The 21,645-nt window shown below is 43.1% G+C and overlaps 1 protein-coding gene across 3 annotated transcripts in view; it reads left to right on the top strand.

The window, feature by feature from the left end:
* The window catches only part of WWTR1 (WW domain containing transcription regulator 1), a 136,445-nt gene that overhangs the window by 107,099 nt on the left and 7,701 nt on the right, over positions 1 to 21,645 (top strand). For all 3 annotated transcript variants that reach the window (XM_058295139.2, XM_058295141.2, XM_058295140.2), the window contains exons 4-6: positions 3,141 to 3,343; positions 19,203 to 19,336; positions 20,783 to 20,895. In XM_058295139.2, the coding sequence (XP_058151122.1) occupies positions 3,141 to 3,343; positions 19,203 to 19,336; positions 20,783 to 20,895 (450 nt within the window). The remainder of the gene's footprint in view (positions 1 to 3,140; positions 3,344 to 19,202; positions 19,337 to 20,782; positions 20,896 to 21,645) is intronic.

Below are 21,645 nucleotides of genomic sequence, written 5' to 3'. Positions count from 1 at the left end.
GAAATTAAAATGTATAGGCAATATACTCCAAATATTCTTACTTTCCCCTTTAGTAGCTTGTTTTTGAGCAGAGGTGGTAAATCTATCCAGAACCTTCTTGAATCCTTCCTGTTCAGATTCTGTAATCTGAACAACCTTTGGGCCTGGGTCCCTGGGTTGTGATCTGCTGTGTAGACAGTCCTTCCTTGCGATCAAAGGCTGGGTGTTCAGAGGGGTGGTCTCCGTTTCATCGGTGGTGCTTGGTCTTTCTGAGTGGAGGAGGAAGGCTGAGGACAGTTGGGAGAGCAGGGGGTCGGGGCCTCCGTTTTGGCTCTGGTTCTGCCTGCCACCAGCCAGGACATGGGCCTTCGCCCCTCTGAGTGGCAGTCCCTTTCCCATTAACTAAAGGGACTGGACTAGATGTTCTCTCAAGTTCCTTACACAGCCTAACATCTAGTGTCCCACAAGCCATGTGTGAAAAAGTCCTCTCATTCCTTCATCCCTTCCATGTACCCAGCAGTTCCTGTGAGTGCAGGAACTGTTTATTCAGTTTTAGGCCCAGTGCTGGACACACAGTGGGAATGTAATAAATGTTTGTATGTATGAGTAAAAAAATGAGTAGTTTTACCCCCCTCCCACATGGGGAACTCATTACCATGGAATTCTTCCTCAAGGAAACCACTTCTTCTATAGAAAATCTTCAGTGTTAGTACTGCCTTTCGAATATATATGTACGTACGTATATGTTTGCATACATCCATTCATACATATAAACATAGATATATATTCCAGAATCTAACCATGTGATTTTATTTGTGCAAAATCTCCTTTTTTGAACTAGACACAACAATTAGTTCCTGGACATGGGACCAGAATAACTAGGACTTTTTCTCCTCTGTTATTAGTACAGCACTAACTTCTCTGCAATTTGAAGTGTGTAATACAAATTCATTTGAAACAAAGTTAATTAGGCTACTTTAAAATCCGTTTAAGAAAATTTAGTTACAAAACATGTTTCCACAAAATATCCATAACAAACTGAACATCCAACATATTTACCTTTTGGATTTTAAGTGAAATATGCCAATAATTTTATCTTCTAAAGGTAGTGATACCAAATATAGAAAAAACTGATTTCTTTTCCCAGAAATGAAGTGAGCATGTAAAATTTTGCCTTGTTATCTTTGGCCCTGATCTAGGCACAAATAGACAGGGAAAGCATGGCTTTCTTTATTGCAGTTAACCAAATTTGACTGGCAAACCGTTTTGGAAAAACTAGCCCTTGTTAAAATGCATTTTCTGTGGGATGCTGATTATAGAATTTATTGAACGATTTAAATATTCTTTTCTTAAGCTCTGCATGTTGATATTAAAAACGTTGGTTAAATTCAGATAAAGAATTTTTTTTTAAGTTGAAAACACTTCCAGTGTCTTTCCAGTCACAAACATGCTTAACATTTTTATGCAATTTCTGTCTCATCTATTTTTTTCCTTGGCAAAATTTGAGACCTTTTTTTTCTCAATCAGATATTTGTTCCTGAACTTCACTCATGAGTCTTTGCGGCATCCTTTTTTTTTTTTTTTAAAGATACTTAGATTACATAAATGGTACGTAAAAAATATAGGGGACTCCCATATGCCCCGCTCCCTACCCCTCCCACACTTTCCCACAGTAACAACATCCTTCGTTAGTGTGGTACATTTGTTACAACTGATGAACACATTTTGGAGCATTGCCACAAAGTGTGGATTTTAGTTTACAATATAGTTTAAACTCCCTCCTCCACAGTTTTTGTAAGCTATGACAAGATATATAATGGCCTGTATCTGTCATTGCAGTGTCATTCAGGACAATTCCAATATCCCAAAAATGCCCCCATATTACACCTATTTTTCCCTCTCCCTCTTCTCAGAACCTCTAGTGCCCACTGCCTCCATGTCGATGATGAAAGTTCTTCCATTGATTGCTAGAATCACAACAATTCTGTAGTAGAATATCAGTAAGTCTGCTCTAGTCCATTGTTCATTCCCCAACCCTGAGGATTCTGGGATGGTGATGCCCACTCCTCCTCTAATTGAGAGGGCACTTAGATCCCATGGGGCAGATGGCTGGGACTATCTTGCTTGCAGTTGTAGACTCTCTCTCTTCCTTGGGATAGTAGTTGTCCATAATCATCTCCTTGTTGTCCTGGGTGAGTCCAATGACCTGGAGAGTAGGTGCTGTAACTCTGTTGAGATTCAGGGCCTGACTGGTACATGGAAAGCCCAAAGATTTAAGTCTCTTGGTCATACACCTATCAATAGTACAATAGAACAAACTGTAGCTTCAAATAGAAGGAGCAGAAGAGCCATGGGTAAGAAAACCACAACTGAACCCAGCTCTGTCACACTGGGAAGCATAAGTTTCAAAATAGGGCTCACTGGCAGGATGCCAAACTCCTGAGCTGTCTGCCCTGCCTATAGTGTCTGGATGTCTCCAGAGCCCTTGGGAGCCCTGCTATATGAGGCAATATTTACTGTGGCAGTCAGTAGATCCTGCTGAGACTTGCATAAGCATAACCTTTGGAATGACCTCTGTCACTTCTCACTTTGAAGCCTCTTAGCCATATAAACTCATTTATCTTTACCCTTTCCCCCTTTTGGTCAAGGTCTGGGGCATCCTTTTCAACAAAGCATTTACTGAGTACTCATTGTATGTATGTCTCTGATCTAGGTGCTCTGTTTCATGTGTTGCTTATCATTACATTCCTCCTTCCCCTAATTATGTGCCCACCTTGTATCAATGATTAATATGCTCTTTAGTTCTGCCGTAAACGTCTCAGAAAGTGCACACCCCCCAGATGTACTGGCAAAGCGACTTTGTAAGTTACGGTAACCTTTGTGGGATTTATTTTTGTCCACTATGCTCTGTGTAAGACTTGAAATGTGCTGTAGACATGGGGAGGTGTGAAGTAAGATTTTTAACTGAGCCCAAAAGCTGAGACCAGATGAGTCAGGAGTGGGGCCAGTATCTGAGTTTCCATGAATCGAATTAAGGTAATAGTTGCTTGAACAGTAATGATTAACAGTAAAGAACTGGGGAGGGAATGTCAGGAATCTAAACTCCAAAGCACAAAGCGTTCTGATGGTCTCTTCATCCCTTGTCTTCTTCCCTTCTGTAGTGATGAACCACCAACACCAGCAGCAAATGGCACCCAGCACCCTCAGCCAGCAGAGCCACCCTGCTCAGAACCCACCAGCAGGGCTCATGAGCATGCCCAATGCGCTGACCACTCAGCAGCAACAGCAGCAGAAACTGCGACTCCAGAGGATCCAGATGGAGAGGGAGAGGATTAGAATGCGCCAAGAGGAGCTCATGAGGCAGGTATGGCCTTCTCTGGTGCCTGATGGAGGCTCCAAGGCTCATGGCTCCTTGGTGCCAAGACTGATGGTTAGGACGAGGCTTGCCTTTGGGGTAAATCTTCTTGCTCTGGAAGCAGTAAAGGCCTGGAGTCCTACTCCACACTTCGTGATTAGAATTCAGTTTCTTTCTCCCAACATTTTCTGAGAGCTGTCGTTCAGAGCCAACCAATGAGTATCGAGACTAGCCATATCAGCATGGCTGCATTTGGCTTCTAATGCTAGGCTTTAGAAAGAGAGAGGGGAGAAAACAGAGGAAAAAGAGCATATTCCATTTATCAGTTCCTGCACAACAAATTATCCCAAAGCTTAATGGCTTAAAGCAATAGTTGTTTTATTATTTCACATGATTTTGTGGATCAGGAATTTGGACAGGGCTCAGCTGGGCTATTCTTCTGCTCTGAGTGGCATTGACTGAGGTTACTTGGTATTCAGCTGGTGGGTGGGCTGGTCTGGAGGGTCTAAGATGCCTTGCAGTCAAGTGTGTAGCACTGTGGTGAGGACAGCTGAAAGACTAAGCTTAGCTGAGACTAAAGTCTGGATCATCTATGCATGGTTAGTATCTCTAGCATGGCAGTGTCAGGGTAATGGGACTTATCTCTTAGCAACTAAAGTCTTCCAGAGAGAATGTTCCAAGGGACATGAAGTGGAAGCTGCCATTTGCTAAGGATCTGGCTCTGGAAACTGCCACAGAGTCACTCCCTCCCTTATTCTCTTGGTCAGAGCTGTTACGGAGTTCACCCAGATGAAAGTAGAGAGCAGAGAGGACATTGCTTGGAAGGAATGACAGAGAATCTGCAGTCATCTCTCTTCTGCTGTAGAGCACGAAAAGGATTCTGGGCAATTGAAGGGAGATGAGAAAGGAAACTATTTGTCTTATGGACTCCGACAGTGGGCTCAGCAAAACTGCCTTGGCATCAGTCGGCTTGCCTTTTTGCCATACTCTGTTCATTCACTTGTTTTTTCAGTCAGTCAACAGAATGTTGCTGAGTGTCCACAGTGGGTCAGACTGAGTGCTAAATTTCAAAAATGGAATAAGAGAGAATCCCTGAAGGTACCTAGAGCTTTTTCCCTGCTTCAATGACTTGGTTTTATGGAAGAGCAGAGTTCTTGCAAAACCAATGTAATCCATGTTTGCAGGTCTCGTAAATTTTGCTGGCTACATTTTAGGGAGGAAAACATCAATTTATTGTTCTAATTCTTCATACTTTATGCCTCACACAGATCAAGATACATGTGTAGCTTCCTTTCACTGGTTTAAGGAAATAAGTAGTTTAACTGTTCCAGACAGGGGAAATACTTTTTTTTTTTAGTTATGTCTGATGCTTTAAAAAATAAACATTGACTTCCATAAATGAATAATATATTTATCAAATAAATTCTAGGGCATAGGTATCTATACTCTGTGTGATTTAAATAAAATACATGGTAAATGAAAATAATTTACAATAGTCTTTGAAAATGAGGGAAATGAATATAAATTGTGCTTTGTTATCCAGCTGAACTTTCTTCCAAATCTGAAGAATACAACTTTATAATATAACTACGTTGTGCTTTACCCTGAGGATTTGTGCCTGAACTTTCATGGTTATTTCAGGCTAACAGTTGTTTATATTGTTTGTAGAAATACAGTATCATGTTTCTTTGCAGGAAATAATTGTATTATTGTTTTCTGTCTTTGGACAGTAATTCTATTTGGAAAATTTTTTGTTTTATAAAGTAGAGAAAATTAAACAGTATGTACTGGAATTAAATTCTCCCTTAGTTTTATGTTTGAATGAACGCTAATGAGTTTTGTTGTTTGTTTTGTTTTTAACACAAAGCTGTGACCATTCTGTGAAGAATGATCTGTTTCTCTGTTTCTCCTGCTTTCTGGGTTTCTCTTTCTCTTCCCCACCCTCCTTCTTTCCCACAGAAAGTATTTGTGAAAAGGGGTGGGGAGAAGTGACCCAAATTGTTTCCTTTATTCAAACATAGGTGCCTTTGAACTAGAATGAAGTATTGATGGTTCGTATTACAGAAATGCCATCCAAGTTCCTGAAATGCTGATCCCTAAAGGCTGTGGAACGTGGAGCATTTTGCTGCATCATAGCGTTCAATTCCACTGTATGGGACAGCAGCAAGAAACTGCTGCCCAGATTTCACTAAGGAGAGAGGCTTTGACTCTGTGTGTGTGTGTGTGTGTGTGTGTGTGTGTGTAGTTAGGGGAGGTGGTGAAAGAGATGATCCTGATGTCTTTTTATCTTCATTGTAGAGTACTGGAAAAGGGTCTAAATAGACTTTTTAATTGTGGAACTTTTTCCCTACGGGGAAAGCTTTCCCACCCTGCTCTTAATTATCAAAGGTATTATTTAATTAAGGCCATCCAGGGAATGGTGTTAGTGTGCTGGGGTGTTTCCAAGATGCCTGATTATTTGCCTCGGGATTAGGTGTTTCATCTTGGGGAGGTTTTTTTACTTCTTCCTTTTGGTAATTTTCTGTCTATTTGTACCTAGGCCAAAGGCAGGGGCAGGGAAATGGACTGGAAGTAACACTGACATAGCTACCTATACAGCTGCCTTCCAGCACCTGGTAGAAATCTGTAGGGATAGTGGAAATGGTGGGCTGAGAAAGGTTTGAAGATTTCCTGTACGCTTCTGTTTGTTCCGTCTCTCCTACTCCCATGTCCTGGGAAGTCAACAACTGCCTGCATGTCCTTTGCTTGCTGGGCAGTTTGTAATTAGCTGGGTTCCCCACTCTCCTTGTGAGAGGATGGTAGTTATACAGCCCGTCTTCTCCAGGAGAGAGGTCCCACCCTTTGCAAAAGGATGAAGGGAGGTTGGCAAAATTTAATACGGAGACAAGTTTTTCTCTTCATTTTGGGAAAATCAACACTGTTCTTTATGTTTTTACCATTCTCAAGTGATAGGATGAATATGAAAAATCCTTATAAACTGTTATGTCATCAAAATATGCAGTTTTCTTTTCTTCCACTTCTCCTTTCTTCCACTCTGCCCTTTTTTCCTCTAGGGATACAGTTTGATGATAGTACACCATGAATAAAACAATTCCTCAGCCCTAATTGCATAATCCAATGTAAACTTTACCATGCCAGGGACTCATGGGTTTAACTCATTGGCACTGAATTTGTGCCAGGATTTTAGCAAAATTGATTTGAGGAAAAAGTCAATACAAATCTAAAGAGAACCTCTATTATTTCAGGATGGAAAATCATATGTTTTTCATTCTTTCCTTCCTTTATGTCTTCATGCATTCGCTCAACCAACATTTATTTAGTGGAAAATAAGAAAAACATAAGTGGGAAATTGCTGCCCTCAGATAACTGATATTTTAGCAGAGGAGACAAAATAATGAAATCTTATCCAAATTGGTGGCTGGAAGGGTAAAATTAAAACCATGTCCTGCTTTATGGGGTCCCAGTGACTGCTACCTTTGATTTTCATTCCCTGGGTTGAGACCAGACACCCCAAAGCACAGAGTTCTGTGAAAGTGAGCAGGAGAGGCTTCTTTGTTTCTTTTCAGTGCACCAGGTAGCTGAATGGCTATGAGTATTAGGATCTTAAGGGCCAGTGAGGTTTGGCACCTCCACTGATTAGGAATCTTCTGAAGTAGGAAAACTTCCCCCAAAAAAAAGGCCCCCTGCAATTTAGCATGGGCTAATAGAACAACGGAGTTCAGTTACTTGTATCTGATAACCGATGCCTGTCTTGGAATGTGGCAGGTACTCCAAGTCACTCGGGCACGCCAGGGGATCCCAGCCAGGTCCGCAGCATGGAGCCCTGTTAGCAAAGTGGATCTTCCCTTTCTTCCAATGGGTGTCTCTCACAAACGTGATGGAGAGTGGATTTTCGTGAAAGACATTCTCCATTGTCCGCAATAATCGAGAGTTTTGTTTTTACTCAAGTTTCCAGAAGGAAATGAGGCAGCTTCAGGTACATCAAAGCAATGGCAACCTTAGAAAAACAGGACTGCTAAGTTGGTTTTATTTCTTGGTATCTTCATATTTATTTTAAAGATAAATTAGGATGTAGTTTGTGGAGGGGTTTTTTTTTCTTTTTAAGTAGAAATATACAGTTGCTATAGTTTTTAAATTACAGTCTATTGGGTTTTTTTTTTTCCTGATTGAGATAAAAGAAAGCGTTTTGCTAAATGAAAAAGCCATTCAAAAAAGCTGAATACTATATGATTCCAATTATATGGCCTTATGGAAAAGGCAAAACTATAGAGACAAAGAACAGCTGAGCAGTTGTGGGAACTGGGGCAAAGGGGAAGGGATGGCTACAAAGTTGTAGCACTAGGGAATTTTGGGGGGTAAAGACACAGTTCTGGATTTTGGTTGTGGTGGTGGTTTCACAACTCTATACATTTGTCAGAATTCATAGAACTGTACACCACAGAGTAAATTTTGCCACCTGTAAATTTAAAAATTATGATAAAAGAAATAATCACACAAAAAGACAAAACATACGTTCATTGTAGAATATATGTAAAATGCTAAAAATAGAAAAGTAAAGAAAAGAATCACCCATACTGTTAAGGAGAACTGCTATGAAGATGTTGGTGATTTCTTTCCAATCTTTTTGTATGTATTTCTGTGTTATTTATTTTTTAGAACAAAACTGGTGGATAAACTTTGAAAACATTATGCTAAGTTAAACCAGACGTAAAAGGACAAATATTGCATGACTCCACTTATGTGAGGTATCTGAAACAGGCAAATGCATAGAGACCAAAAGTAGAATAGAGATTGCTGGGGGCTGAGGGGAGGAGGAAACAGAGTTGTTGTTTAGTGGGTACAGAGTTTCTGTTTAGGATGATGGAAAAGTTCTGGAAATACTGTTGATAGTTAAACAACATTGTGAATATAATTAGTCGCACTAAATTGTGCACTTAAAAATGGTTATAAATCGATATCTTTTATTTATTTCATCGCAATTTTTTAAAGTACAAAAATTAGTAACATATTATAATACTGTTTTGTAACCTCCTCTTTCTTAACATTTTGGGAAATCATTTATTCTGTATCATCATGGAAATCGTACTGTGATTTTGGATGTAGGGTTGCCTGGAATCCCTTTTATGCCAGGAGTGGACATAAATTTTATAATTGAAAACTTAAAAACTTAAACATAAAATTTTGAGTGAGTCACAGAGGCCCACAATGACTATAGGATATTCTGCTATTACAGCTTAAAATTCAGCACAGTATTTGCTCCGTGTCATAGGGTCATGACTGTAACTTTATCAAGTGAAATGGAAAATTGTGGTAACTGGTACAATAGTAAGAAACAGACTTCTCAACCTCTATTGACCATCTAAAAGAACAGTTCCTTGACAGGAAAGCAGACTCATGGCTTTATTGGAGGAGAGTGTTTTTTAATGCCTATCTTCATTTAACTATAAAAGCTGCCGGGCCTTCCGCCTGGGTGTCAACCGGGAAGACTGTCAGCTCCCGGCGCTGTGGTGGAAGAACCTTTCCTCTCCTTTGCCCCTTCTCCAGGGGCTGCGTTGTAGAGAAGCCTTTATTATCTCCAAGCCTGTTCAGCATGGTTTTTAGCCCGGTCCTTTCCTTAATTGGGGGTTGCTGGACAGGAGAATGTAGCTTGTCCAAAAGAAAAATGCTGACCCAGCGCGGCCTCTGGTTGCCAGGACGGCAGGGACAGAAGGCAGGAAGGTTTGGGCAGGAGGCCGGAGAATTCCTTGGGCCGGTCTCACAGAATTCTGTTGGGCTTGACAGTCGCTGCGGCATCTGGCTGGCCGGCTGGCCCGCCTTGGCAGCTCCTACTGACTGAGGGCTCGCTGGAGGGACACGCCTGGCCCTGAGCAGGCCTGGTCCGGTGGAAGCTTCTGAGGTCTGCTTTTTGTCACTTGAAGAATTGCTCTGTAGAGAGGTTAAAAAGTGTTGTGTCATAACAGATAATGAAGCATACATGGTGGCCATTCCATCAAGAGCCGTTTCTGAAGAACTCGGGACTCCGATTTGAGTTTTAGAAAATCATCCCATAGAATTAGGGTCAGAGGTCATTTTGCCCAACACTTAGTCAATATATAAATCCCTCTATGGTTATTTATCTTTCTTTTTTTTTGAGGTACCAGGGACTGGGATGGAACCCGGGACCTTGTCTGTGGGAGGCAGGCGCTCAACTGCCTGAGCTACCTCTGCTCCCCTCTCGACTATTTAAATCCGTTTTTTCATGTATTTGTTCAACAAATGCTCTAGGCACTAAATGTGTAGCACTGGAAAGATAGACCTGGCCCCTTCCTGCATAAAGCTTCCATTCCATTCCAGCTTCTGTCCAGTGTTTTGTTTGCCTACACGTCCCAGAAATAATCCATTTCCTAAAATGTCTCAACGTTCACTTTTATTGAGGAATGTCAATTCTAGTCTTTTTAAAAGCACCACCTTGAAAAATGTTATTAATTGGACAAATTCTAAAAATCGAGGTTTACTAAGCTTGTACAAAGGAAAAGCAGCCTCTTTTTTTTTTTAAGGTTTATTTTATTTATCCTCCCCCCCCCCCCCCCCGTTGGTTGTTTGCCCTCCTTGTCTGCAATGTGTCTGTTTGTTGTGTGCTCATCTTCTTTTTAGGATGCACCAGGAAGCGAACCCCAGACCTTCCATGTGGGAGGGAGGCGCCCAAAGGCTTTAGCCACCTCCAGTCCCCTGCCTCTTATTTCTGATCTTAATAAGATCCCTGAGGTACCAAGAAAGATTCCGTTTCAAAATCCATTCAGCTGTTTTTAAATGAAGAGCACAGGCTGTCTAAATCAAGTTTTCCTTAACAGGATTCTAAGGTACAACAGACACAGATTGTGGAATAGCTCAAGATTGTTATACACATCCTGCATTTAAAAAGCAGCGCACAAATAAGCAAGCCGTGGATAGTAATTATGGACACAACAGATGTCTTCCCCAAAGTGTCAGAGTTCCAACCCCCTTCTTTCACATGATAGCTTGGCAGCTGGGCCTGTGTGAGGAGGTCCTGAAATGGGGAGGCTACCGGAAATGTGAGGATGAGTATCTAGACTCCCTTGGCACGGAGTTAAAAAGAGAATTGCTTGGGGAGTCGGTGTTCTCTTTTTTCTATAAAGAAGGTACATATTTCAGCATTCTCTCTCTGAAGTCCCTCTGGGTTTTGGCAGAGAGAGTAACTTCTCTGCACCAGAATAACTATTTTAATGTTAGGATTTCGAAATGTTGTCTTTATTTTTTATTTTCATTTGTTTCTACTCACCCCACCCTTTATAATGAAAACAATCCAATCTTCCACTTTTGTAGAACCTTTCTTTTCACCATACACATTTAAAACAAGCAGAGGTTATTGTCGTTCTTTCCCCTTTGAAGTACATTCCAGCCAGGGCAGGAGCTGGCTGGCAGGAGGCGCCCCCTCCGCCCAGGACGAGCAGGGCTTCGGGGAGCTTTCAAGGGCTGTTTACTTTCTCACCTCCTCTGTGGATTTATTCCACAAGCAAGCTGCAGGCCAGAGGGGAGCTGAAAGGAAAGGAGGTTTGAGGTTTGCATCCTGGGACACCTTCGGTCAATAAATCAGCATTTGTCTTTCTCATCCCTCATCCCTGCGGCTGTTTTACCTACCACTCCCTTTCCCAGCTCTGGGAGGGGTTTTTTTTTTTTTTTTAGCGTACATGTAATTTTCCTTTCAGAGAGCTGGATGGTTCACCACAAAGTCCAAAAGAGATTCTCAAGCCCTGATTTTGCAACAGTTTTTCCACCCCCAACTTGGATGTAGAGGGAAAAAATAATGTTGTGGTGAGGGCGGGGGGGAGGGGTGGGGTTACCAGGGGGCAGCTTTCCAGATCTTTCTGAAACCGGCCTTTAAAATGTGAACTTGTAACTCTGCTTGATGTGCTGTGAATTCCCAGGGCACTAGCCCCACCCACATACGTTGAAAAGCATCATAGAATATGTCCAGTTCAATCTTTCCCAATTCAGGGAGGGAAGCTCTGTTCAGGACAGCTAAATGGGTCATTTCAGTAACTCCCCCTCTAAACTGTCTGAGGTAAAGGGGTTGGTATTCCTGTTTTATGGCTGGGAAAACAGGCTCAGAGAAACAAAGTGACTGTAACTTGGCCAATTCTCCCGGCTAGTAGGTGAAAAAAAGTCAGCCCGCTTGACTTGGCTCTCTCTGTGATACTGTCATTGTGTGGTGGCTACAGGGACAGACTCTGAACCAGTCTGGCTCCACTGGTTATTAGCCATGGGAACTTGAACATGTTGCCTAACCCCTCCGTGCCTCAGTTTCCTCATTTATAAAACAAAGACGGTTGGGTTGTCATCAGGATTAAAAGAGCTGGTATACTTCAGAAGCAATAAGCAAATATTAATTACCTTAGCTTTCCCAAACTATCAATAGCTCATTTTATTGATTGCCTCAATGTACCCAGTTCTTTATAAATATACTTTCAAATCTTTGTAACAGTCCAGCAAGATAGGTCTTTTTAGCCATCTTTTTTTTACTTTTGACAAATGACCAAAACTGTTAAGAAAGATTGAGAAATACAAGATATCATAGCTAGGCAATAGTTGAGCTGGGATTTGAACCCCAATCTCTCTGATTCCAAAGATGGTCCTACCCCTGTGCCAGGCCCTGGACGTGTCAAATATCCCTTAACTCTCAAGTACTGCCTGAGAATCCCAGGGGACAGGAGCCCAGAGAATGGAGAAGTGGCCAGTTCCACCCTGAACAGACTATTAACTAGAAAGTCCTTCGTCTGTCCAGCTTGGCCCCAACTCTGGGCCAGAAGGGAACTCCTTCTCCCACGTGACCATCCCTTTGTCGTGGCCCTCGGGTCCCCTCTTTGGTGCAGCAGTCCTCTGCTTGTTCATGCACCTGGCCTCCTGACCCATTCCCATCCTGATTTTTCTCTTTTGGTCACTCTAAGACCATGGTAAAGTGTGGAGCACATGCCTGGATGTAGCCTTGCATATGAAGGTTGACTGGAGGTAGGGAGGTCAGTTAGAATATCTGGGGAAGCAGTTTGGCTCAACTGATAGAGCATCCGTCTACCACACGGGAGGTCCAGGGTTCAAACCCAGGGCCTCCTGACCCATGTGATGAGCTGCCCCATGCGCAGTGCTGATGCGCACAAGGTGTGCCCTGCCACGCATGGGTGTTCCCTGCATAGGGAAGCCCCACGCGCAAGGAGTACACACTGCAAAGAGAGCCGCCCCACGCGAAAAAAAGCACAGCCTGCCAAGGAGCGGCACCGTGGACACAGAGAGCTGATGCAGCAAGATGACGCAACAAAAAGAGATTGCCGGTGTCACTGACAAGACTGCGAGTGGGCACAGAAGAACACACAGCAAATGGACACATAGAACAGACAGCAGGGTACAGGGGAAGAGGAGAGAAATAAATTTAAAAAATTTTTTTAAAAAGAATATCTGGAGAAGCAATGATGACCAACTACTCCAGATGGAGAGGAGGTTTGGAGCATGAAAGACTGCAGATTTGGAATCTGCCAGGCTCAGCCCTCATACTGATATAGCCTGTGCATTAAATCAAAATTATTTCCAAGAGTACCTAGTCTCCAAGATGGCCAAATAAGTAATATAGGCCCTACAGTCTTTGAATGTTCAGAAGGGATGTGAGACTGAGTGTGTATTCAGGGCTGCCTCCAGACGATGTGGAAGATATGCTAATCCAAACTGGCTTGGATGTGGAGAATATGTAACTCACCGGGAGGAAATAACCTATCTGATACTAAGATCTGAAGAACCTAACCAAAGGTCTGTTTACCATCACTGTTAGTCTTCCTAATCCTATATCCTCTGTATAAAAGGGTCTGGAAAAGGCTGTTCGGGGCTCGGTTTTTATTAGGACAAGAGTCTGCCGAGCCCGGCCGGTCGAAATAAACCAACTTCCTTCTCGGTATTCTCGTGTCCTGGCCTTCAAACCGCGCCTATCCGAATTTCTCCACTACAATACGTCATATGTATTATAGTCTGTCTCTCCCTCTAGAACCTCCGTAAGGGTAGGGACTCTGTCTTGTTCACACTGCCTTATCCTTGCCCTTAGAAGAGTACCTGGCAGGTAGTAGTGCTCGACATTATGCTTTAAAATAAATAGGGAAACAGATGTGGCTCAACCAATTGGGCTCCCATCTACCACATAGGTCCAGGGTTGGATGCCCAGGGCCTCCTGGTGAGGGCAAGCTGGCCCACGCTGGAATACCACCCCACACAGGAGTGCCACCCTACGTGGGGATGCTGCCCAGTGCAGGAACGCCGCTTCGTGCAGGTGTGCTGGCTGACGCCGAGAGCTGGTGCAGCAAGATGACGCAACAAGAGACACAGAGGAGAGACAATAAGAAGATGGAGCAGAACTGGGAGTTGAGGATAGCGCAAGAGAGTAACCGCCTCTCTCCCACTCTGGAAGGTCCCAGGATCGGTTCCCGGAGCCGCCTAATGAGAAGACAAGCAGACACAGAAGAACACACAGAGAATGGACACGGAGAGCAGACAACAGGGAGATGGTGGGGGATAAATAAAAAATAAAAAAAAAATCCAAAAATAAAAGAAAATAGATATGAATAATGAATTGTTGTGGGGCTGAAGGAGATGATTGATTTGGATTTTGAGCTTGGATATGTGGGGCTGGCATTACAAGGAAACTAGCTTGGAGGATGAGCTGCCTTGGGGCCAGATGAGGAGTGTGCCGCGCAGGACGTTGGGTTTCAGTGGACACATTTAGGAGTTTTGGGTTGGGAGGGGACGGGGTGCCTTGCTGTGGCTGAGGTAGTCAGAGAAGGCGTCCTGGAAGAGGTGCTTTAACAGAACCTCTACGGGTGGCTAAGATCTGGCTGGATAAAGAGAGACCTGAGGCACCAAGGAGTCTCGTACACCCAGGACTTGTTTGGGCAGGTGGGGAGGGGGGTGTGTGGGAAGTGGAGGTGGGAGATGAGAGACAAAAAAAAAAGGACGTGGCCAGCGGTGGCCGAGGACCTGGCGTGGGGCCGGGGCAGCCAGGCCAGCAGCGTGGAGAGTCAGGGCATCTGAGTCACAGCCTGAATCTGTCTCGGCCAACTGTCACCCCTCTCCGTTTCCGCTAAAGTTGACTTAATCCTGTGCCCACCTTTTGTCTTTGCCTCAGCTGTTTTAATTCTGTCAGTCTTGACTGCTGCTTCTTGGTCAAACTAATGTCCGGTGTTTGCTTTCATTTCTGCCCATGCAGCCGTAGCAGATGTTATGTGGCAATCGAAATCCTACTGGGTCTGGGGTTTCATTTTATACCTATTTTTAGGTCAAATATGCCAGCCCCCCCTGAAAAAAAAAACAAACTTACAAAACTTCCTTTGTTTGGACTGGGATGTGTTCGTGAGGTTAGTCCTTTTTTCTCCTTCCATTCCTGAGCAGAAACAGAAAAATACTTCCATTCAGTAAAAAGCTAGGAACTTAGAGTGGTGTGAAGTGGAACTTCTTGCCTTTCTCTCTTTATGTTAAGACGAAGGTTATGTTTACAGACCACTGCTTGGTAGCAAAGCGTTTGTTTTCGTAGCCTTGCTTGCTTACTGTGCTGGATTTCGCACTTAGAGTTAATCCTTCCGAGGTAAAAGCTAAGCTGGAAGAAGTGTCTTACCACGCAGAGTGGGTCAGTTCCATGTGATTAGTGGGACTTATAATTTACATTTAGTTTGTTTACGTTTGGTTCTGCTTTGGTTTGTGGAGAATGGAATGCAGGACTTGAATCATTAATATTTGCCAAGCGGTCCCTTGTGCCAGGCCGTGTTCTAACACCGTAAGTGTGTCACCTCACTTTATGGTCCCATCCGTGGCACTCTTACCACCCCCATTTTACAAATGAGGACATTCAGAACAGAGAGGTTGCTGGGAGGTGGCAGGCCAGCGTTCGAATCGCAGCAATGTGGCCACAGACCCCCTGCCCTGACCACCCTCTCACTGCTCTGCCGCTGCTCTCCTGCCCATCTTCTGTATTAAGAGCAGGAGGGGACAGTGGAGCCGTTACCTGCGGATGAAATCTGCACCTAGACAGTTGGGATGTGTACAGAGGCTATGAATTCAGTCCTCTTTGTGGTTGAAGGCAAACCTTGGAAATTCTTAGTTTATTTTTTCTTTTATTACTAATCACATTTAAAAATATTTCCAGTTGAATTCCAGTGATATTTTTTACTTTATTCATTGAGCAGATATCCATTGAGCACCTACTGTATGCCTAGCACTGTTGTAGGTAGTGAGTCTATAGTAGTGAGCGGGACAAATAAGGTCCCTTCACCCATGCAGCCGATTCCCTATTGGGAAAGATGATCAATGCATACGTTGCTATGAAGAAAATGAATGCAGGTAAGTGGGAGAAAATGACAGGGGTGAGGCTGTTTCAGCCAGGGGTTGGGGAAGGACCTTTTCTGAAGAGATGTCATTTGTAGGAGACAGGCATCAGTGATGGAAGAACTGAGGAGTGTCTCAGGCAGAGGAGCAGTGGGGCAGAGGCCCCCAAATGGGAGGAACGGTGAGGAGGGGCGGGGGAGCGCCTCAGCGCCGAGGGAGGAAAGGTGGGCTCCCCTGCAGGGCTTTGTGGGCTGCCTCCAGAAGGGCCCCGGGGCAGGTGGGTTTGGAACAAAGGGAAGCCATCTTCACTTTGACTTCTGTCTGGAAAGGTTTATGACCCCAGAATAATCTTGGAATAACAGCTTTCTATCTTGAACTAGCCTAATTATTCTCACGTATTTTAAAGTCATTTGAAGATAGAAAAAACGATACCATGAGTCTCCTACAGGCAGAAGGTAGCATTTCCTCTTAGGACCACATGATGGTCAAGTCTTCAAAGTCGTTAGGGAAACAACGCTGATGGCAAAGAAAGGAACTTCAGTTTATCCTTTATTTAAGTTGTCAGGAACAAATGTGGAAAGTGGCACAGTGAAACCTTTTCTAAGTTCTTCCAGCTTTGAGTATTGTAAATAGTCCTTTTGAACAGTAAGGATAATAATGCACAAGCATTACTTTCATGTCTATCTTGTACCTATTTAATTATGCCAGGAATAAATTAAATGAGGAGGGTAATCTTGAACTGTATGTTTTATATCTAGTTTCTGAGATTTGTTTTTACAATTAAAATTTTTATTTTCACATTATGTCATTACAGATGACAAACAGTTCATATGTATCTCATATATAATATATTTATTTTTTAATCCCATGTTATTCCAGAAATGAGCCTTTTTTTAAAGGAGTATTATTATATTATTACTTTTATTTCTCTCCCCTTCCCCCCCCCCCCAATTGCCTGCTCTCTGTGTCCATTCGCTGTGTGTTCTTCTGTGTCCGCTTATATTCTTGTCAGCGGCAACCGAAATCTGTGTCTCTTTTTTGTTGCATCATCTTGCTGTGTCAGCTCTCCGTGTGTGCATCACCACTCCTGGGCAGGCTGCGCTTTTTTTGCATGGGGCGGCTCTCCTTATGGGGCGCACTCCTTGCACGTGGGGCTCCCCTATGCAGAGGACACCCCTGCGTGGCAGGGCACGCCTTTATTTATTTATTTGTTTGTTTATTTATTTATTTCTCTCCCCTCCCCCCCCACCCTGGTTGTCTGTTCTCTGTGTCTATTTGCTGCATCTTCTTCTTTGTCCACCTTCTGTTGTCAGCAGCACGGGAATCTGTGTTTCTTTTTGTTGCATCATCTTGTTGTGTCAGCTCTCCATGTGTGCGGCTCCATTCCTGGGCAGGCTGCACTTTCTTTCGCGCTGAGCGGCTCTCCTTACGAGGCGCACTCCTTGTGTGTGGGGCTCCCCTATGCGGGGGACACCCCTGCGTGGCAGGGCAGTCCTTGCATGCATCAGCACTGCGCGTGGGCCAGCTGCACACGGGTCAAGGAGGCCTAGGGTTTGAACCGCAGACCTCCCATGTGGTAGACCGACGGCCTAACCACTGGGCCAAGTCCTCTTCACTAGGGCACTCCTTGCGCGCATCAGCACTGCACGTGGGCCAGCTCATCACATTGGTCAGGAGGCCCTGGGTTTGAACCTTGGACCTCCCATGCAGTAGGCAGACGCCCTATCCATTGGGCCAACTCCACTTCTCCGGCATTGAGTCTTATATTTAAATTCGAACCACTGGATGCTGCAATTTCATCCAGTTTTCTTAATACATATCATGGTGAAATTTTGTCAAATATAAAGAAATACAGCCATCTATCAACGTGTAAGTTTAAAAGGCTGTTTGTTTAGGGATAAAGCCCCACATTTATCCAGCATGGTTGGGGAATAGAATGTTCTAGGTAAATTTAATTTGGGGGGGAATAAAAGTTACCACCCATAGGATTCTTGCAGTTATAGCTTATAAAAAAGAACTAGAAATTATATCATTGAGGAGATGCTTTCAGACAGTGGTTTGGGTCAGGATTTATGAGTGTACATGAAAGGATTGGGACTGATGGGCTCTGGGCTTCTCCTGCCAGCTTCAATCAGACATTCCCTGCTGGTCTATGACAGAGGCCTCCTGGTTGGGAAACAAAGTTTCCAAAGCACACTGCCCACTGTGTAAAAAAATTATTATTAAAAATAATTTGATTTTTCTAGATTTCTTCAGTAGAAGGTACTTCTAAGATTTGGATTATGGACTAAAATCACCTTTTAAAGAATCTTCATTTTCTTTTTTACGGGCTACTGAATAAAATCTGTATTCGTTGAATATTCTCATTACTTGCAATCTGGATGAACAGAAGTGAGCTAGAGGCCCTTTCTGGTCAGGGTATTTATTTCAGAATACTTTAACAGTGCAGTTTCTTATCAGTTGGGTGTTTCACTGTTTGTCAGAATCATGCAGAACCAAGCTCCTAGTAACGGTACGATGAACTCTAGTAACCGAAAGTTTTTATGGCTGATGACTTCACTGGGACTTGTCTAGACAGCAAGTCCCTCTCTAAAATCATAGCATGTTGGGGCTGGAAGAGATCTACCAGAGATACTGTTACTTAGGTGGCCTGAATGTTCTGTTTGCCATTGTATCCATGGTTTTGGGGGTTGAGGAATGGGGAGACCAGTGACTTCAGCATGGAAAGTGGAAAACGGGTAGGCATAAAGGTGGGGAAGGACCTAGCCTTGGTTTTGCATGCAAGTATAAACGTACAGAAGTATGTTGCTTTGGAAACAGCAACGAATTTGAAAGGAATGTGGTATCTGGTCATGTTTGTCTTAAATGGGAAGGACTCCCTGGAGGTTGCACTGAAGAAAGTAATTAGAGTCAATAAATTCATTTTTATATACACTAGCTTTATCTTTTTTTGCTAATGAAATCCATGTCCCATCAACAATTGGATCTTCAGTGGGATTTGGATTATGTCTGTATGGATTCCAAGCTTCAATCATTTTAATCAAGTCAACAAAATTAATTAGTTAAACAGAAAAACTAACAAAATTTTTAACTGATTGTTTTTGCTCTCCCCTATTGACATTAAATTGCTAGGTGTGATTTAATAGAAAGCCTGAGCTCTGTAGTTCCATAGCTTTGCTGACAAAGACCAGAATGTACCTGGTAGTCCGGGAGAGTCTGATAGCTTTGAATTGAATGATTTAGATTTGGTCTAAATCTCGCCCTAAGTTCGGTCAAGTATCACTTGGCGTTTCTCAGGACCTTTGTAAATGTGGGGAAGTGACTTGTGTCTATAAGACTTTCTTTAGAGACAGAAGGCTGATGGTTTTCTGATTTTTAAAAAAATTTATTGGAAAAAATATAAAGTGCTTTTCTTTGTATTTGCTTGGGGAAAAGTTTTCATGTGAAGCATACTTTTCTCCAGTTCCCGTGCCAATGAGTGCATAACCGCTCCCTTACCCCTGATTGTCTGTTTCTGTAGGAAGCTGCCCTCTGCAGACAGCTCCCCATGGAAGCTGAGACTCTGGCCACGGTGCAGGCTCCCGTGAACCCACCTGCCATGAACCCTGACATGCGATCCATCACTAACAATGGCTCAGATCCTTTCCTTAATGGGTAAGTTACGATTTGGGGCCACGCTTTTTGCTTGCTTTATTTTGTGGTCTCGAGTGTCGTGGGTCTTTGTTTATGGGAGGCAATGGTGGGGAGTGTAGGAAAACAGGGTGAGAAGAGAGAGAAGAAGTGGGGGGAGACGGCCGAGGGGAAAAAAAGCAGAGCAAGTAATCTACTTTCCTTAAAATCTCAAATTCAAAAATTGGCTGTGGGACATGGGTTACACCTGGCCAAAAATCTGAAAAGTGGAGATCGAGTTACAGTTTAAATAGGATGGTATTGCCCGGTAATTATTTGGGAGAAGCTTGCATTTTCATGTAGCTAGCTGGGGGTGGCGGGGAGCCATGTCATGTGGATGGTATCTGCACGGTATCATGGCAAACAGAGAACAGAACAGTTAACACTTGATGTTTATGGTGAAATCTGAGTAAGATCTATACTTCAGTTACTAGCGTTGTCCAATGTCAGTTTGCTGGTTTTCCTAATTGTGCTGTGGTTATATAAGGTGTTGTCATTGTGGGCAGTTGGGTGAAGGGTACATAGGAACTCTTGGTACTCTTTTGCAACATCTTTGTGAATCTAAAATTATTTCAAAAGAAAATTTTTAATAAAAGGAAGGAGGTGATATTTTAAAAATTGAATCGTGAGCGGAAGGGAAGGAAAAGTTAGCTAGAAATGTCTTTATGTGTAGAAGTAGTCACCTTTAATTGTAGCCTTATGAACCCAAATAAAAGGTATTACTCTATTTCCTATATCTATTCTATCCCTGCGCAGGATGCTGGCAAACAAACAAGTACAATTATGAGTTATTAAAATAAAGAGAGATGAAAACAAACAGTAATTTTAAAAATTAGGGAATGGGCTTTTAAAATTATTTTTAAAAAACATCAAACGTATAGAAAAATGTGAAGAATAATGTGAGTTCCCCATGTATCTGCCACCCATATTTCCATGATTTTACATATTTAACTAATAATATTTGAACCCCATCCACAGCACCACTGAAATTCCACTTCATTCCCTTCCAGGGTAGCCACTATCCTGAAATAGGTGTGTGTCCCTCACACCTACCTGTTTTTGCACCTTTTACTGCCTGTTTATGTGTGTACCCATAAGCAATATTCAATATTGTTTTCTGTTTTGCTTTTTAAGTTTTGCATAAGTGGCATCAGACGCTGTGTGTAGAACAGCATTCACATTGTTATTTGGAGATGAAATCAGTGTTCACCTCCTGTGATTGGCCCGTTTTATTTGCTTTCAACTTAATATTTTCATTGACATTGGCATGCATCTTTCAAAGTGAAAACGAGGCTCAGAGACCCCTTTTCCTTTATTACCTGGAAGGTTTGGCAGAACAACAGGATTACAGTAGTTTCAGGTATTGTGACTGTCTTCCAATTTGGATATTCCTTAGTGGATTCACAGTCAATGTCCCCGTCTTCTTTTCAGAGGACCGTACCACTCGCGGGAGCAGAGTACTGACAGTGGCCTGGGGTTAGGATGCTACAGCGTCCCCACGACTCCGGAAGACTTTCTCAGCAACGTGGATGAGATGGACACAGGTGGGAACCAAGCCTGCAAGTATCTGTAGCATGTTTGTGTTTGTCAAGTGTCTCTTCCGTCACCTCAATTCTAAAATCCAACCAAAAATGCGAAATAGCAACGACATAAAGTGACAAATAAGAGCCACCCAACCTCTAGGCGCTTTTAATTTCTAAGCCCTTTCCCATAGTTTGTATATGTATATATAGTTGTATATACAGGCATGGGATTTTACATTCTTCTTTTGAAAAAACCTGATCCTTATTGCATATAGCCCCTTTCTCACAACTGCATTAACACAGCACTGCCAGCAATACCACCCTTCCAGGATGTGATATTTAGGCTTAAAGACAGTGTTTGGTTGTAAAGTATAGGCCACCTTTGCTCTTGAGAAACACCTTGGTATGCGGTTCTGCCAGGGTGCACGTTTTTCATGACATTCACTGCACTTGGGGAGCAGTTGGTAGTGGGCATTTGGAAAATTCAGCGACTCCGTGGATCCTGATTGTGGGCTCCAAGTTTCAGTAGGACACAAGGGCTTCCCTTTGCAGTTAAAAAGAAGACAACCAGACTGACTTCTCCTCCAGGCAAGGGCCGGGCAGGCTTCTCAGCTTACCTCCCCTCTTCTGCTGTTCTCAGGCCCAGACCCCCAGGTGCAAAAACCGAATTCGTATTACTGTCCTAATCTGCCCTTAATTATGAAAGCCTTAAGCTCTCCGAAGATATTCCAAAGGCAAAAATAAGTGACAGCTGCGGTGTGCACTCTTTGA

This window comes from Dasypus novemcinctus, chromosome 4, assembly GCF_030445035.2.
Source record: "Dasypus novemcinctus isolate mDasNov1 chromosome 4, mDasNov1.1.hap2, whole genome shotgun sequence".
NCBI classification, from domain to species: domain Eukaryota; kingdom Metazoa; phylum Chordata; class Mammalia; order Cingulata; family Dasypodidae; genus Dasypus; species Dasypus novemcinctus.
Note: the sequence above shows the minus strand (reverse complement) of the source record. Positions and strands in the feature narration are given on the sequence as shown.